Raw genomic sequence first — 19442 nt, 5'->3', positions numbered from 1 at the left:
TAACTTTAAAGAAGAAAGAGGAAATCAGGTCCTAATGTCTAACGGGTGCAAAGCTGAAATGCTTGTATTCAGGTAAACACTCCCTGTATTGATCTAAAGGGATGTCTGGAATTGGACTTGCAGCATGAGTCATCTCATCCACAGAGCAACATTCTCAGCTTCACAAATTCTAAGTCCTAAACGACTCAGCGGCACATTTCAAAGCTCCTGGACAGAAGCTCCTCAGTGTTTTTTAGTACTCATCATCTTCTGTCAAGGTTCATTCTAGCCAGGAGGACTCTGAGGATGTCTAAAACTAGAACACGGTTACATGCAAACACACTAGACAGGTGACTTAAAAGCAAGAACCCAAAGGGAACACAACTTGAAATGAAACTCAGCATTTCCATTATTTGTAACAAAATTTTCTAGGATGAAGTGAAGTCTTTAAAGAAAGAAAGAAACAACTCCAGTTTAGAAATATTAAACATTTATTCATTTTCTTATTGGTAGCTCTTTTCTTGATTGTAATAAGAATATTAACAAATAAACATAGTTTTGATATTTAAAGTTACAACCTCAAATTAAAAGTTTTTCTTTCATTAAGGGCTAGGTACCATTTTAAAATAAATTAATTTTAATTACAAATGACAAGTACCTATAGATAGCTAAGAAATTTATTAACATTTACTTGCAGTAACAAACATGTGCTTTGATACTTTTATCCCTTATTATAAAAGTTGAATCTTCAAGGAAGGCAGTTCGTCAAAATTATGGTTATGGAAATAAATTTGAAACTGGTAGTACTTTAACTCAAACAAAAATCATGACAGGATAAAAGGGCAAGCATGTAGAAATATTTGTGACCTATACATACATATTCTCATGTAAACAAAGCAGAGATCAAAGAAATAAAAATATCTTTGTCACCAACAAAAGTTTGAAGATTAAAAGGTTATTTTATTTTACTTCATGCTTCAATTGATCAACTGGTCTAAGCAGAGAACTACGAATTAGATGAGCTTTTATATTTCCCTCACTCTCTTCAGGAAATTACATATAATAAAGAGATGCCCTATAGAGACATCTGCAGGAAAGAAATACTATACTAATTAGCCTTCTGGAAGTCATGACTTACAATTAGTGAGTCATTCTTTGACCCCTACTGAGAAACCACAGGGTTCATCAGACTTTGCCAGTGAAAAGAAAGTAAAGCTGATGCTGGCCAAGTCCTCCTGAGCACACATGGCAACTGGGCAGGCACAGATTATGTAGACTGCCTTTCATTGTGGGTCACCACTGGCTTCCAACACACAACTACTTAAAGATAAAGCAGACAGTATTTAAATGAGATTCTGATTTTCTACAGGAGCGTTCAGGGACCATCTGAACCAGAATTGGGCAAAGCACTCAAGAAAAAGGAAATAAACATTCCTGTGTCCAACCATTGGCCCCGAGGCCCAGGAATCTGTATTCCTAGCCTTCCCTGGGGATATTCAAACACTTTTAAAGTTTAAACATCACTACTGCCAACTATTTGAAAATTCTCTTTACTCTTTTTTTTTTTTGACAACAAATATTTTCTTATCTCTTTCATGCATCATATTAGCTAGGAGGAAAAATAAACAGTTTATGATTATGTCTGTGAACAGTGGTGCGTAGTGGTTATTTACCCCAACTAGAAAACATGGAAGAATAGGCAGCGTGCAAGTGTGCATCTGAATTCCTTGACGGTGCACCATAATATTTTTCCTAAAGCTTTCAAAATGTATATACAATAAAAATATTTAAAGTGACTTGTAAACTGTCATCTGACCAGATTATCCAGTGTAACGAGAGCTGTTGTCCAATGTCTCCCTCCCCATGGCTGTGCACGCTGACTCAGCAGTCTCTCCTGAGCACTCACCAAAGGCCTGTGGACCAGAAGAAAGTACCTCCCACTGCACAGACACAAGAATACAGAGCGTGAAACTCAGTTCAACTCCAGTCACAAAAGGCATCTCAAAAGCTACCAGTATGCATCAATATTCACAGCACTGACTTTCTTGAAGGTTGAACTTTCCACATCTGTATTACTATCTGCTTAAAGCCCAGTATCAATATCTGCTTAAAACCCAGTTCATACTGACCATGGAAAGTAGAATGCATTTCAACATCCTGCTTATACCTAACACAGTGTTTAAGTCCTATATGATGCCAATGGACAAAGACATATTTACCTTTAATAAATATAAATTAAAAATTAAAGAGGTAGGTGGCTATCATATGCAATGGTCTCAACATAATGTGGCAAATAGTGTTCACTAGTCCCTAGAGCTGTTTAAGCAGAGGGTGAATGCCAACGCCACTGCAACTGCCTCCAATTGCCTCAAGAGCAGGAATTCCCAGGTCTTTGGTGCTGTCAACAAATTTCCAGCAGCGCAATTCCCGATGACCATCCTAGAGCTCTTCAGACACCCATTTTAAGAAACAACTAACAAATGTAAAGTAATGCTGGAGACCAGAAAACAGTCATGACGACATTGGTTCGGCTCTCCCAACTATACTTGGATACAAGGAAAAAAGAAAAACCTCAGAGTTGGGTAAGAACTCAGCAATTCTTGCAATGTAGCTTGGGTTTTTCCAGCTGAAGAAACACAGGCTTGTTTTTCCTCATGGCTCACAAAGCAGTAAAAATCTACAAAAGTGCTGTACATCTGTGTGAAGGTAACTGCCATAGCTCAGAATGCAGTCACAAAGCCACACTCTCAGCCGCTTTGGCTGTAGCCACAGTTCCACTCCTGGCAGCTAGTTTACTAGGTGAGCCATGGGTGGAGGAGAGCATCTGACCAAGTTTCAAGGACTAAAGAAAAAGAATGAGAAATCCAAAGCCTGGGCTAGTACAGTCCATCTAAGTTCAGATCAGGCTTCCTCTTCCCTTCTCTGTGGAAGACATACCTCTGAGTTTGTTCACACCTTCAGTTCTGCTAAGGCAAGCACTGAGACACGAGGCCCTACCACTGAACACATCAGAGCACAGAGAGATTGCTGGAAACGTCTGAAGCTGCCAGAGTAAGAGCCCCACACAGCAGCTCTACTGAGCACTCAGTAGCTGTCAGTCACATGTTCTAGAGATCGAAAAATCATCTTAGTTTCAAATTTATATTTATCTTCAGATTTCAGTTTCATTTGAAAGAGTGGGTGAATCATCTGTTTTCTTTAGAAACTTCAAGCCTTTTTTCAGACACAGAAACTTCAAGGCCTGCTTGAGCTTCGTGCAACCCTGTCTCAAAACAAAAAAGAAGAAGGAGAGAGGGAGGGGGAGAGGGAGGAGAGAGAGAGAGAGAGAGAGAGAGAGAGAGAGAGAGAGAGAGAGAGAGAGAGAGAGAGAACACAAATAAAATAAAAAGAATGTGTGAAGTTCCCTTGACTATGACAGGTTCAAAATGAGTCTATGTGGCACAATGGAACAGCTGAATCTGCAGCTCAGATGCTCTATCAAAATCTCTAGGCAAGAGCTTTCTCCCTCTGAACCTTGTTTTTCTTCACTCTTAGAAAGGAAGTAATTGACACCTACAGCTCAAAAAAAAAAAAAAAAAAAAGGCAAGAGGATAACACCATGCACAGTGCCCTGCATACAGCACCACTGCCGAGTAGTGGCCCTGTCTCTCTAACTGGGTGACAATGTTTGAATGAGCGGCTGGCCACAAGCTGGGCCAGACACTCTCTCATTCTGCAACTCCCCAAAATTTGCCCCAGTGCTGTGCCTCCTCAGTGTTTTCCTGGTGCTCTGAAAACTCATCATTGCTCTTAGAAAAATCCCTACGTGTTTATGTTCCTTTTAAAATCGTACATGCAGCTAAGACACTTTTAATAAAAACTTACCAGATACCTTAAGCACGTGTCCCCCAAAGCACAACATGTCATGTATAAAAAGTGGTTCTAAGAAACACAACTGAATTAATCTGTACATTGTCTCTTAAAGTGCACCAAAGTAAACTGTAACAACAACCTTTTCAATGCCACTAACCTCCTTGGGTTTTGTTTTTAAATAAGACTACCTATCTAACAATGGAGATGCATAGGGCTTTGACTCCAATATGATGGCAAAGAGCAGCAGTGTCTTGTAGAAATGGAAAAGAAACTGATTAACTCAGCCAAGCATATCTCAGCAGCATAAAAACCACCTACAATTCAAGTTAACGGCAGGTTCAATGAAGCACAATCCTGATTCATGCTACAAAAATAAAACCAGTCAACTAAACTAACAAAAGTCGCCCACACACACACTTCACCTAGAGGTAAACATATGTGACCACTTACTTAAAGTATATTCTTAGTTTTAGGATCAAAGTACTTACCACTCTTTACACACACACACACACACACACACACACACACACACACGCACTATAAAAACTAATAAAAAGTTTAGAAGCCATATGAAACTTCTTCAGTCAATAAAGAACCCTAATCACACCAAGTGTCTCAGAGTTCCAGCATTCACAACACCGTCCGATGTTCCCCACACACATAGACAGCACTGGGACGTATCCGTCGCCTCGTGTGACCAGGGAGCCGTGGCAAGAACTTGAAGGACTTGGGCATCATGTCCAAGCAGGCATCATGAAACTTCTTAATCCTCCAGTAGTATATCAGTGGGTTCAATGCAGACTTGAGGTAGCAGAGCCAGAGCAGCCAGGTGCTAATCTCAAAGAAGTTGTGCTGATAGTAAAAGTGCTCACTGAAGGTAGCCACGAGGCTGTAGGTGGTGAACGGAGCCCAGCAGACAATGAAAACAGCAAAGAGGATCAAAATGGTGGTGAAGGCACGTGTTTTAAAGCCCATGTCGATGCTCATTTGGAAGGGTCGCTGTAGACTCATGAGACCAAGTTTGCTGGCCTGGCTTAGGCATATCCCTTCTGGGTAGCTGTGAATCCTCAAGGCATTGTGCCGAAGGGTGTTGAGGATGCCCATGAATGAATAGAGTATTACCAGGAATGGTATAAAGAAGGAAATGAGTGAAATCAAAATCACATAAGCCTGGTATCCAGAATTGGTTGTGTACCCAAACACACACTGTGGGGCTCGAGAAGGTATCTGCAGATCAGGGTTTCCCACAGCCAAGGGAAAAGCTACAGAGAAAGCAGTTGCCCAGGAGACTGCGATGAGGACCTTAGCCCTGTACGGATTTAGCTTATCTTGCCTCTGAACTATAATCAGGAACCTATCGATACTGATGATGAGCAGGATGGCAACTCCCTCTATCACGAACAGCCAGAAGAACATAGCAGACAACCTGCAGAAGAATTTCCCAAATATCCATCTGGTGGTAAGAATAGTGACCAGGGCAAAGGGCATGTTCAGCACGGCAAGAAGCATGTCTGCGAAAGCCAGGCTGGCAAGAAGAATGTTGATTGCAGAACGCATGGCAGCTTTTTGGTAAACCATGAGGCAAACAACCAGGTTTCCAAGAAAAGACACAAACAGGATAAATATCATTATAGCCGAGAGGATGATCTGGACAGCTAAGTTTAGGCTCCTAACAACTGCTGGTGTTGGGGTCACAGCAGTGCTGTTCACTGCCAGGGAACTAAGTCCAGTGCTAGTCATGGTTTCAAGGCTGTATCTAAGCAGTGGGCCAGTGCTAGGAGGCTGAAATGGTAGAGGGGCTGTAATATTCACATGGGAGTTTTCATAGACCACAAATGTCGCATTGGATGTCCCAGTATGGGATGCAGTCAACACTGCTGAGACAACCATGTTTTCAGGAGGATGGTAGGTTCAGGCAGAAATATGGGTCCTCTTCAGGCATTTCGATACAGCACTGTCAGGTCAGGTTCCACTGATGGGCTTGGATACACATTCTGGAAAATGGACAGAGTTCCATCTTCCACAAAAATCCTTTTGCCTGAAAATAAACCCCAAACAAAAACCATGAGATCAGGTTAGTAAATGCATTTCACTTTATTGTGCTACCCATCCAAGTATTAGCCAAGGGCCGTCATCCCTGTTTAGCTTCTGAGATCAGACAAGGCCAAGTGTGTTCAGGATAGTATGGCTGTGGACACATTTGTCTTTTTTATCTTTCATCATATAGGATCACTCTTTCTCCTTCTAACCTTCTAACATTCTGTGTCTAACCCAATCATCACTAAAATACCACTGTTATATTGTTTTAACTAAACATGACAGAAATTTTATAGTATTTATATATAAAGCAAGATAGATTTTTTAAGATTTATGTATTTATTATTTATTGTATATGAGCGCTTTATCTGCAGAAGAGGGCATCAGATCACATTATAGATGGTTGTGAGCCATCATGTGGTTGCTGGGAATTGAACTCAGGACCTCTGGAAGAGCAGGCGGTGCTCTAAACCACTGGGCCATATCTCCAGCACAGCAAGATGGACCTTGAAATGCATTAATGAAACAAGGATGGAAGTCAAAACTTTGGTGCTTTTTAAAAGATTGCAGTAGTCCTCTCTAAGGCTCAGTCTATTGAGGAAGAATGGGCAGAAGGATTGTAAGAGTTGAAGGGTGGGAAGGCCCTGTGAAAAACTATCCTTTTGGATTTGATAGGCCCATTGTACTCATGAACTCATGGGAGCTATGGTTGTGTACACAAGACCTGCCCAAGATAAAGCCAGTGAAGATTCTAGGAGGGAGACGGGGGAGGTTCACGGGACCCCAAGAGCTATGGATAATTGATAGCCTTGGCTGGATGGAATAGTATTCTTTAATGGAATGGTTCCTGGTAGGTTGATCATGCTTCAGCGCACGGCCCTACATCCAGAAGTCAATGGACAGCGCAAATTGGACTCAATGGGTTGTTGAATCAAATAAAGAAGACACAAAATTGGAGGTGCGGGGGACAGTGGTAGATCTTAGAAGATTGAGACGAGAAATTGGGGTGAATATAATCAGAATACATTGTGTGCAAATCTCCAAGAATTAATAAAAATATTTTTTAAACTTCAAAAAATTATAATATCATAGTTTTCCACCGTCACGATTAATGCATATTTCACTAAATCTCTTAGGAGAACAAATGGTAAGTTCCATCCTATGGGTTCTTATTCCATCTTTACATCAGCACCAAGCTCTATGGCAAGAGGAACCTAACCTCAATTCCCAGCTTACCATGCTGGGAAGAACACACTTTAGGGCTGACAGTTCTTAAAGGTAAGAATGGGGTTCTTTGAAATTAAGAGCTGCAATTTTTCATGGCATTTCTTCCTCCCTTTCTCCGTTTCTTCTGCCTCTTTCTTATTCCTCCTCTTCCTCCTCCTCCATCCACTTTCCCTCTCGATCTCCTCTTTTTCCTTCCTTACAGTCTCTTCTCACATTCATCCCCTTCCAGACATGCCCCGCCAACCACACTAGAAAAGCCATTCAGGTAAAGGAGTCATTTTCCCAAAGTTCTTTGTCAAGTTCTCTCCTTTCTTCTAAGCCTGTCCGTTTTCATCATTTTTATTTCTTATGTGCAGACTTCTATTTCTATTCACAAAGACTGAATTGATACTGCTAGCAAATTCGCAGGATATGCTAACCAAGTAATAAAGATGGGGGTGTTAAGGTAGATAGAAAAGTACCTAAACATCCAGGAAATACTCAGAAACTCGCCAAGATATTTGACTATCTTTTCTTCTTCCTCCTCCTCTTCTTCTTCTTCTTCTTCTTCTTCTTCTTCTTCTTCTTCTTCTTCTTCTTCTTCTTCCCCTTCCCCTTCCCCTTCCCCTTCCTCTTCTTCTTCTTCTTCTTCTTCTTCTTCTTCTTCTTCTTCTTCTTCTTCTTCTTCTTCTTCTTCTTCTTCTTCCTGTCCTGGACTCACTTTGGAGACCAGGCTGGCCTCGAACTCACAGCAATCCGCCTGCCTCTGCCTCTGCCTCTGCCTCCCGAGTGCTAGGATTAAAGGTGTGTACCACCATGCCCAGCTTGACTATCTTTTCTCAAAGATGTGCTTACCTTTTACTTAGTGTTACTCCCAATCTCTCACCAGTTTATGAAGCCCTCAATCTTATGTAAGGGATTCCTTAATCTATGACCCCATCAACCCACATGGTTGACATGGGAAGACAGGGCTTCTTCCTTCCGTTGGCCTTAACTGTGGGGTAATCTCTTTAGTTACAAAGGACTGACTAGATTTCTGAATATATTCAACAGGTCCTTTAAAGATTACAAAAATTAATACATTGACTATTAAGGCAACGCTATAATTAACACATTGTATGGCCTTAGAATTAGTCATTGATTTTTAAGGGTAATTGTCAATATTTCATTCATTTCTTGGAGTGCCAAGGGAAGAGATGGGATTTCATTAGTGATCAGCATCTGTAGCCAGATCATGGTCTTCCTAACAACTTTGCATCTATAACTGACTGTCTTGTGTACGATTGCCTTTATGAATGAGTCTGTTTGCACACAATACTGATTTTATTATTTCCTCTCAACACAGACACACATAAAAACAAAAACCTAAGGCTATGAGGATTACTCACATAGATGAGTGGTCCAGTTGACACTGAGGTTAGCACAGAAGCTTAACCACCTCCCTAAGGAACAAATTCTGACAAACATGATTCATTTCACATTATGACACAGTGTCACTAAAGACACAGATCAGACTTGAGATGAGGAAGGATGACTCAGCTTCCTGACTCTTTTCGCTGAACATCTTCAGAGTACCTGAGACTACAGAGACAGGTTCTAAGTGTTTTGCTTCCCTTGGTGGTCTGTGTGTCTCTGGGAATAGTGAGCTCCAGAGGAAGCCACAACAGAACAAAAGCCCCAGGAGGTTTCCAACCCTGCTGCTTTCAGTCCGGTGGTGTTGAAGGGGTCCAGTGAGGGCAGTGTAACAGCCACCGGCTTCCTGTTGCTGCTATGGCTTTCAGTGGCTTCAGCACACTCTCCAGCTTCCAGATCCTGCAGCAGAGGTTGCTGATGCTGCTGGAGGGACATCATGGCACCAGCTATCAATAGCTGTCTCCTTTCTTTGTGTCTTTTTGTGTCTCTTATCACTGCACCCACCTCTTTTTTAATGTTCAAAATCTTTGTTTATTAAAATAAACATGCTCATTATTGCTTGAGGGTACAAATTAACTTTAAGATAATTACTCTTAATCCAGGATATGTATTATTCCTATTGGACAATTGTTTTTCCTTGCGATACTAAAGATTTATTCCAAAGGATAATTTATATCTGTGCTTCTTGATATATTTTATATATGTGTATACATATGTGTGTATATGTGAATATATATCTATATAAAACATGTTAAAGATTTTAAGTATATTTTGACTATTACCGCCTCTTTAAAAGCAAACAAATGGGTATTTTCAAAATTCTTATCTTAGCCAGGGTTATGTAAGAGAAAATTCTAATTTTTTAAAATGGCATTTTTAAAGGCTACTTTGGGGCTTACACAGACATTTAGAGTTTTCAGATCTTAATATACTAAACTATAAGACAGATTTTTTTATTTTTGAGATTACAATACAGTTACATTTCTTCCTTCCAAATCCCCCCATATACAGCTCCATGCTGTCCTTCAAACTCATGGCCTATATATATATATGTACATGTACTATATATATATATATATGTACATGTACTGAGGAGAGGCCTTTAGTGTGAAGCCAGAAGCTATCTTTGTTTCTTCTCCCTATTTCTTCTTCCTTGCAAAAATATACACAAACATGAGCAAGCCTGCAGAAACCTGCTGATAAAGGACATTCAAAGGACAGCAACCATCCGCATGGAAGCTTGCGAGAAACAAGCATCAAGATCCATATCTCCTGAATCAGAATCTACCTTGCCAGGACACTGAGAGGATTTCCATGATCACTAAACAGGACAGATCCAAGGGAGGGTTTTGTTGTTGTTGTTTTGGGGTTCTCTTGTTTTGTTTTTTGGTGGCTTTTTTGTGGGGGATTCTTGTCATTAGTTTTTCATAGTTTGTTGTTTTGTTTTGTTTTGTTGGCTAAAGTCTTGCAGTCACCAAGACACCACAGAACCACTTACCAAATTCAAACTATCCCCACCTTCACTTTTCCCGTAAATCAGGGAGTGAATATGTCCTTGCTAGTATCTCAGAGTGGAGACATCCACCCCAAGAAAATGGGCAGACTGTCCATATCTGTGCTCCAACAATGGACTTAATTTTTTTAAACAGTGCTGCAAAAGCTGGAGAAATTTAGGTAAAGCACAGTTGGGTGGGAAAGGAACCAATCCTTTTTTAAACTGACTTTCACACTAGTTTTAAGGGAATACAAACACTAAAGAAATGGCTACAAAATGTAAATAACTCTAGCTCATGCTTTCATATGAATTGATTCTTAATAAATTCATAGATAGACATAATAAATGAATTTTAAACCAATGGCTGAATCTTTTAGTTCTAACCTAAACATATCATCGCCAGGTTTTAACATAGGGTCTGGGTGTTGGAATCGGAACTACACATCACACCAAGAAATGAGCATTTTTCCCAGTGGAAATGTTTGTTTTCAGGTAGCAGTAAGCTCAGATGCAGTTAAAAGACATAATGCAGAGCTCCCACTTACCCTGTTTCCCCAGCGCCCTGTAACACTAGACACAGTTTCACAACCAGGTACAATCCAGACTCTCAACACGTCTCTCACCAACAGTCAGCCAATTCTTGTTGGCCTTTCCTGGACACCTCAGTCCTACACTTCTACCACACACTGACAGAGACAAACATTATCACTAATCTACCCTCTTAGTCTATAATGTCATTCTGAGAGTGTGATCCTACTGAGGGAGTAAGAGTTAGACAGATCCCTGACAGACAGAGATAGGAAAGGGAAACACAGACAGACAATAAGGATGGCAAACGTCTATCTTCTTGCTCACTTTTCTGACTTGAAGCAAAACCAACTTAAAAGTCCTCATAGGCCTTTTCTCCTGCCAGTAGGAGAGAACAAAGTCCTGAAAGAGAAATGGGAGCCAGGCAACCTCTCTAGAAGCATTAAGGATCTGTTCTTCACACAACACTCATAAGTTTCACAAAGGTTAATCTGAGTTGAAAGCTGTCACAATCCATTTTACTGGTTTCTCATAATTCTTCAATCCGAAGACCCAGATTATTTCCCCAGCATAATAAAAGCTTCTATCATATATGTAACTACCCTAGTTTTCTGTCTGCTGCTGTGATAAAACAGAGACCACAGCCACGTTTGGAAAAGAAAAGGTGTACTTGGCTTATGGGTCACAAGGGAAAACAAGGCAGGAACTAAGAAGACACCAAAATAGAGAGCTGCTTCCTGGCTTGCTCTCCAAGCTTACATTCAGCCCTTTTCTCATATCTCCCAAGACCTCCTGACCCATAGTGGGCTAGACGCTCCCACGTCAATCAACAGCCAAGAAAATGCTGCACAGACCTGCTTGCCAGACAGTCTGATGGAGGCATTTCCTCAGAGGAGATTCCTTCTTCCAAGGTGACTCTAGCTTGTGTCACTCACCCAAAAGAGAGGGGAGAGAGAGAGAGAGAGAGAGAGAGAGAGAGAGAGAGAGAGAGAGAGAGAGAGAGAGAGAGAGAAAAGAAAAGAAAAAAATAAAAAAGAAAGAAAAGAAAAAACTAACCAGCGTGGTGACCTGATTCTTCTTTTATAGTTTCAAGTATTTCACTATCAGGCCAACTTGACTAAGCTTGTCACTTGGTTCTTTTTCTCATTTTCTTTCTTATTCTGTGTTCTGGAGACTTCTTCCTTCCTCTGTCCTTCCCTCCCTTCTCCCCTCCACTTTCCTTCCTTCCTTTCTTTCTTTCTTTCTTTCTTGCTTCCTTCCTTTTCTCCCACAAATTAGGCTTTTTGTTAATCACTATTAAAAATCTGTATTTTGAAAAGATTCTTGGAATGGTGGTTCATAATCTGCCTTAGTGACTGTTCTACTGCTGAGAAGAGATACCATGAACAAGGCAACTTAGAAAAGAAGTCACTCAAATGAGGCTGGCTTACAGTTTCGGGGTTATTCCATTTATCATCATGTCAGGAAGCATGGTGGCAGTCAGGCATGGTGCTGGAGCAGAAGCTTGGAGCTGGCTCACCCACAAGCAAGAGGCAGAGAGAGTGAGACTGTGTCTGGCATGGGTTTCTGAAGCTTCAAAGACCACCCTCGGTGACACACCTAAGGAAACCACACCTCTTAATCCTTCTTAAACAGTTTCACCAACTGAGGATCAAACATTCAAATATATGAGCCTGTAGGTACCATCCTCATTCAAACCACCGCATTCTACTCCCTGACCCCCTCAGGCTTGTAGCCTCATCATAATGCAAAATCTATTTAATTCAACTTCAAAGGTTCTCATGATCTTTCACAGTCTCAACAATGTTTGAAAGTCCTAAGTCTGCCAGGCATGGTGGTGCACGCCTTTGATCCCAGCACTTGGGGAAGCAGAGGCAGGCAGATCGCTGTGAGTTTGAGGCCAGCCTAGTCTACAAAGTGAGTCCAGGCTACACAGAGAAACCCTGCCTCTAAAAGCACCAAAAAAAAAAAAAAAAGTTCTGAGTGCAAAGTCTCTTCTGAGACTCAAAGCAATCTCTTGACTGTAATCCCCTGTAAAATCAAAAGCAAATGTATACTTTTAACATACAATGTCACATCCCAAAATGGGGTAAAAGAGCATAGTGAGGAAATACTGGACCAAAGTAAGACCAAAACCAAGCAGAGTAAACTCCAAATCCTATAACCTCATGTCCAATGTCAAAGGTGCTTCAGACCTCTCACTCCTCCCAGCGTTGTTGACTGCAACACTTCTCTCTCTTGGGCTGGCTCTATTTCCTGTATGCAGCTGTCAGCAGACATGCCAGGACTCTGGCATCTACAACATCTTAGTGTTTCCAAGGCAACCCAGGCTTTATCTGCACAGCATGTAGTGGCCTGTCTGAGCTTGCATGCAGGGGTTCCTCTGCCACATGCCTGGCCTCAGCAGCTTTCCTCAATGACAGAGGCAATTCCATAACCTTTTACACCTATATCCTTCTTGATAAAGCCAGAACCAGGTGGCCAACATTACTAAGTTCTGCTGTATGGTGGGGTGGAATCTAGCCCCCTCTTTGAGTTATATTTGCATACACTTCAACTTGATGCTTTTTTGGGTGGAGGTTATCTCTCAAGTCTTTTCCTTTCAAAGGCTACAGTATTAAGGTAACACTCCCTTTTTTGCTATTTAGCATCAGGCCTTCCTTCAAGCTTCTTAAGTCCTTGAACACAGAACTTAGCTCCAATATTAAATTTCCTAGCACTCTTTTTCTCCTCAAACTGTACATTTTGTATTTCTTTTCACCCAATTTACAATTTTTCCTTATTGATTTGCTTAAGAATAATTCCTAATAACCATACAACAGAGGCAAAATTAGGGTTTCTTGAAATCTCCCCTACCAAGAAAATTAGTCTCAAACTTCATTTTAGCCTCAGGTAGACTCTTAGGACAAGGGAAAAAAGCAGCCACACTGTTCACCAAAATATCACAAGAACGCTCTCTAGCCCAGCGACTAATATTGATTCCTTCTGAAACCTCTTGATCTGGGCCTCCATAGTCCACATTACTCTCAGCTCTACTGTCCAGGCTCCTTCTAGGACGGCCCATTAAGCCCTTCTTAAAGCATAAAATCACTTTCTAATCCAAAATCCCACAGTCTCTTATATGTCTTCAAAAACAAAACAAAAACAAAGCACAAAACAACATCAACAAAACCCAGCATTGTCAGGCCTGTCACTGTGCTGGGGACCAACTTCTGTCTTAGTTACTGTTCTAATGCTGGAAAGAGAGTCTGTGGCCAAGGCAACTTAGAAAAGAAATCATTTCAGTTGGGCCCTGGTTACAGTGTCAGAGGCTGAGTCCATGATCATCATGGCTGGGAGCATGGTAGCAGGCAACCATGGCACTACAGCAATAGTTCAGAGGTTCCATCTGATCCTCAGGCAGGAGCAGCAGGAAACTGGGCCTGTCATGGGCTTTTGGGACCTCAAGGCTTACCCTCAGTGACACACCTCCTTCAACAATGCCACACCACTTAAGCCTTCCTAAATGGTTTCACCAACTGGTAACAGCCAAATATCCAAATATGCAAGTCTACAGGGACCTAGTCTTACTCCAACCACCACAATATCCATGAGCTTGTTCAACTTTAGCATTTTTATTTCCCTAACGAAGACATTGTGACAGAAATAAAAGGACTGGCAAGCCCTGTTTATGTCTTTCCCAATGTTGTCTGGAATCAGCTTATTAACTTACTAGTCATAATTTGCCTGAAGTTCTTGGGTCATGATTTCCATCATCTTCTTCCAGATCTGGCAGACCTTCTGGTGCTCTGCATAGAATGTGCCACATATCTGGTTGTGCTTTTTAGTAAAAACCAGTGTAGAGCATGTCGAGCAAATAACCAGCAGTTGCCTTACTATCAACATGGGCTTTAATCATGGTGTGCCACTTTTTGATCATGGAACATATTTGGTCCCAGGTAAGATCCATGCTGAGGAACTGAAGTAGGCAGCTTTTGCCTTAGGCATCCTCAGTAACTAGCTTGACTTTTCTAAAAAACAAAAAACATCTTCATCACTCTGTAGATCAGCAAGACTAACTTCAAACACATGGCGCTTAAGGACATCAGACGCGGGTTTGGGTTCCTTGACTTCTGATAACTATTGTTTTCCGATGTTTCTAATATTGAACGTAGCTAAAGCTTTTACCTTGTCATCTTTCTTTTAAAAAATGGATCAACCACTTTCTTCTTCACTCCCTTCTTGCCACTTTTTCTGAGGTGCTTGTTCCTGCAGACCACCATGGTGCTGCTCAGAGAGCCAGAAAGGTATTGAAGATTTCTACAGTCATTGTGATTTGAATGTGACTGCCCCTATAGCCTCATGTGTTTGAACACTTGGTCCCTAGAAGGTGGTACTGTTTGGGAAGATTATGCAAACTTTAACAGGTGAAACCTTGCAAAAGGAAATATGTCCCTGGAGACATTTTGAAGTTTTATCAACCGGCTTCACTTCCTGTTCTGTCTCTCCTTCCAGACTGCTGATGTAGGAGGCCAGACTAGCATACCTGCTCGTACTACTACGTTCTCCTTGCTGTGGTGGAATGCACCCCACACCAAAGTGTGACTAGAGCCCTATCTCCCTTAAATTGCTTTTGTCAGGATTCAACAGAGATGGAAGTAAGCAAGCCATCCTTCTAGATCCCAGAGAAGATGTTTTGCTTTTAGTGGGTGTCTTTCTCACTCTTTGGTTGCTCGTGTTTTATGATGGTCTCTCATCTTCCATGAGCTACCTTACTGAAGCTCCCCAGGAGATTTCATGTATAGTCCCTCCTATCCTTGGCTAGTCTCTTTCCTTCCATGCACTATCCAGATTGAAGTTACTTAGACTCAGAGATCAGGCAAGATTAAGCCTGTTCATGGTGGTATAAATGTAGACAATGTCTCTTCTGCCAGGGATATTAATTTTCTTTATTTCTTCCTACTTTCTGTGACACCGATTTTTTCCTATTATATCTTGGGCCTATTTCTGAACAATAAATATATTTTTTTTCCTTGAAAGGCTGTTGCCTTCCTCTGCCAACTGATGCACAGCAGTGGCTCTCTGATGATCTCTAGGAAACAGCTGTTGGGGGGAACTGCGTGTGGAGACAACTGCAACTGCCAGAAGGTAGGCTTCACTTTGAGGTGAGCAGAAGCTATTGGGGAGCACATGCATACCCTTGCCTGACATCATTCTTCCCAGGCAGTTCTCGTGATATCTTGAGAAAAGAGACATCTATTGTAACTGGGGAGGAACCTGCTGGGCTTCCCTACTGTAGAAGCGACACCACAGGCTGAAGGAACCATGCTTATAGGGCATGCGGCTCAGCTCCTCATCCCACCATGCCCACGGTCGGCTACACTTATGAATGGGAATCCTCCTCTAGAGTGAAAATACTTCCCATAACCAGTGGAAGTCTGTGAAAAAAAAAACAGGGTAAGCATTCTCTAAAAGATTGTCAGTTTGGGCTGGAGAGTTGGCTCAGTGGTTAAGAGTACTTGCTGTTGTTGCAAAGGGCCCTGGTTCCACTCCCAGCACCCACTCGGAGGCACACTCCCTTCTCAAGCACCAGCACAAATATGGTGCACAGACACACATGAAAGCAAAACAATCACACACATAAAATAATTAAAATTAAACCCACAGTATTTTTTTCAAAACAGGGTCTCTCTGTGATAGCCTTGGCTGTCCTAGATTCATTTTTGTAGACCAGGCTGGCCTCAAACTCACAGCAATCTACCTGCCTCTGCCTCCCGAGTTCTGGGATTAAAGACATGCGCCACCACTGCCCGACTCTCATAGAATTTTTTAAAGATAAAAAAAGATCATCAGTTTTAGAAATATTCTCAAACTTCATGCTAAATATTACTGATCCCACTTATTTCTATTTTTTTCTCCATTAAATGTCCCAAAAGCTTATCCTGGCCAGGCATGATGGCATATGCCTTTAATTCCCCCACTTAGGATTCAAGGCCAACCAGGTCTACACAGCAAATTCCAGGACAGTCAGCACTACATAATGAGATCCTATCTCAAAACAAAACAAAAACAAAAAACTTTTGTAAAGGTCTGGGAGCTGGCTCCTTACAAGCAAGAGGACTTGAGAGTTCAAATCCCTAGAGCCAACGTAAAACAGAAAATCCAGCCAGAGCCGATCGAGGGACAGAGACAAACAGATCCTAGGAGCTTGATGGCCAGCTAGCTTAGCTCAAACAGCAAGCTTCAGTTTCGGTTGAAGATTGTGTCAAATAAAAACCAAAAGGTGGAAAGCAATAGAGGGAGAAAAGTAAGACATCAGAAGCCTTCCTCCAGCCTCTTCATGCCCACACATGGGCTAGCACGTCAGCTTTTCTTCTCTTGCCTGACAAAGTATTCGACAGAATCCATTTTATGAAATTATTTCTCCACAATTTCCTCTAACAGTAAGCTAAGGTAAAAATCTGGCCACTCTACTGGTTCTGCTCCGAACGGCAGCCACATGAAGAACCCAAGGCTGTCTCAGGGTCACCAATCTTCCCCTCTCGGAACTCCGGCACACCCTCGGCTCTGGCTCTCAGTTCACGAAGTCACATGCAGCAATGCTGCCGGTCATCCCATATCTACTCCCACGACCTTTATTCACAATAGCTATTTAGTGATGAATTTCAGTGTTTAGTATTCTTTACCAACTAACTCTTCAGTGCTTTCACATTAGCGGAGGTACAAAGAAAGTAGGGACCGTGCCCAATATCTCGGCACTACTAAGCAGCAGCTCCAGAATGAGATCTCGGGTAACTTAGCTCTTGTCAGTCAACTACTAATCATACAAAACTGAGTGAAAACCATGACTTATTACAAAATACATAAGAAAATAAGAAACGCAGATATGCCTACCGTTTCTTAAATACTCACTATCCATCTGTCCTTAGCATAGATCATCAGCGGTGATTTGAATGACGGCAGCCCCCATATTAGAATGTTTGGTACCCAGTTTGTACTGTTTGGGAAAGAATGGAGGTGTGCCCTTGCAGAAGAAGGAGTGTTACCGGGGATGATGAAGGAAGTTTCAAAAGGCCACAATATTCCCAGTTAGCTCTTTCTCCCTGCGCCCCCCCCCCCAACAGATAAGGCTTTGAGGTCTCAGCTACCACTGCAATACCATGCCTGTCAGCCTTCTGCCGTGCTCCACACCAAACTGGTTGTGGACTCACCCTCTGAAACTGTGATAGCTAGTCCTGGTTATCAATTTTACTACATCTGAAATTAACAAAACCCATGCTGCTGGGTACCCCATAAGGGATTTTTTTTCCCTTAATTAAACCATTTGAAGTAGGAAAGCCAGTTTTAATGTATATCTTTTAAAGTAGGAAGATACAGCTTTAATGTAGACCACATTTGCTGGCATGGCATGGACAAAGAAAGTTCTCTCTCTCTCTTTCTCTCTCTCTCTCTCTCTCTCTCTCTCTCTCTCTCTCTCTCTCTCTCTCACCCACTTCTTTGGAATTCTGTCATATACTGAAGACCAGCTGAGCCATTCAGCCTTGTGGATTGAATAACTACTGCATTCTTCAACCTTCTGTTGGCAGAAAGCCATTGTTGGACTAGCTAGACTACAACCTGTGAGCCCCCCACATATATATTCTCTGAGTATATTCTATATATCCCATAATACATATTCTATTATATATATATTATAAGTTCTGTTCCTCTAGAGAACCATAACTAATATGAACTGTCAGTCTCATATAAACTCTTTCTTCTGCAATGTCAAAAAATGCTGTCCCTGCATCTGCCCTACATCCCTGGTCCGACACCTTGAGGTTTTATTTTTAGATGGGACTTCCCTAGAGACTTCATTTTTCTTCAGAAGATTATCCTCTGAGGGCTTAGGGCAGCATGAGAGCAGACAGTGTTTTGTGCAGAGTTAATGAAATGTCCAAAAAGGAAAAAAAAAGTAGGACAATAACTAAGCAAGGACATTTCTGTGAGTAAGGCTGCAATTCAAATTTAAACCAGCCCCATCATTCTCATGTCAATACTACGCCCATGGAAATATCTAGCCAGGCGGGTCTTATTTTAGCTCACAGGGTTCATAGCTAGGTAAGACTGGTGATAACTTGCTTTCCCCTAAAAGCCTGCATGGCAGCTTCCAGCACTATGAAAGCTATCCAGCAGCTTCCTGGTCAGCACTAGCTTGATTGCTCCACGTCCTATAACCAAACTTTGTAGTGTCCTCAGCAACAGGGTCGTGTCATCAAGTTATGGTGAACAACCAAGAAGAATGGAAAGAACCTGTGTTTGGTAGTAGGATGTGGGGCTGTCTCTGGGACACCCCTGACCAACAACTCAGTAGGAAGTATTCCCCATGACATTTCAGCTTTTTATTTGGCAACCTGCAGCTTCTGAGAGGACCACCATCTTCTGTGTATAGATTAACCCCAAATTAACTGGGGTGTGTGTGTGTGTGTGCGTGTGTGCGTGCGCACGTGTGGGTATTTAGTGTAGTGTAAAAAGTAGGCTATAAAATAGTAGGTTTAGGGGGCTGGAAAGATGGCTTCGCAGTTAAGAGCACTAGCTGATCTTCTAGAGGATCCATATCCAAGTCCCAGCACCCACATGGTAGCTGACAACTATCTGTAATTCTAGTCTCAGGGCATCTGACACCCTCTTCTAACCTCCATAGCAGGCGCACATGCATTGCATAGACATACTCACAGACACACACAGACAAAATACTCACATATATAGAAAGAAATTAATTAACTTTTAAAATAGGTTTACATGAGGTGGTGACTTCAGGCTCCTTAACCCCCGCTACCAGGAGTCCCAGCTAGGGTCACCCCTATAGACTCCCAGGAGCCTCTCCTGTCCCAGAGATGCCACCCCCTCTCTCCCGCCGTCCCCCCCAGCTCTCTCCACATCTGATCCCCGTTACCCTCCCCCCATCCCCTCT

The 19442-nt window shown here is 41.9% G+C and overlaps 1 protein-coding gene across 4 annotated transcripts in view; it reads right to left on the bottom strand.

Moving 5' to 3' along the window:
- Positions 1–461: 461 nt before the first annotated feature.
- The window catches only part of GPR63 (G protein-coupled receptor 63), a 44080-nt gene continuing 25099 nt past the window's right edge, over positions 462–19442 (bottom strand). For 3 of the 4 annotated variants that reach the window (XM_084792947.1, XM_084792945.1, XM_084792948.1), the window contains one exon: positions 462–5869. In XM_084792947.1, coding sequence (XP_084649073.1) covers positions 4462–5721 — 1260 coding nt within the window. In that variant the 5' untranslated portion in view covers positions 5722–5869 and the 3' untranslated portion in view covers positions 462–4461. Of the gene's footprint in view, positions 5870–11940; positions 12110–19442 lie in introns of all 4 variants that reach the window. The other variant, XM_084792946.1, reaches the window with a different exon arrangement.

This window comes from Acomys minous, assembly GCF_964271855.1.
Source record: "Acomys minous genome assembly, chromosome: 1".
Classification (NCBI taxonomy): Eukaryota; Metazoa; Chordata; class Mammalia; order Rodentia; family Muridae; genus Acomys; species Acomys minous.
Note: the sequence above shows the minus strand (reverse complement) of the source record. Positions and strands in the feature narration are given on the sequence as shown.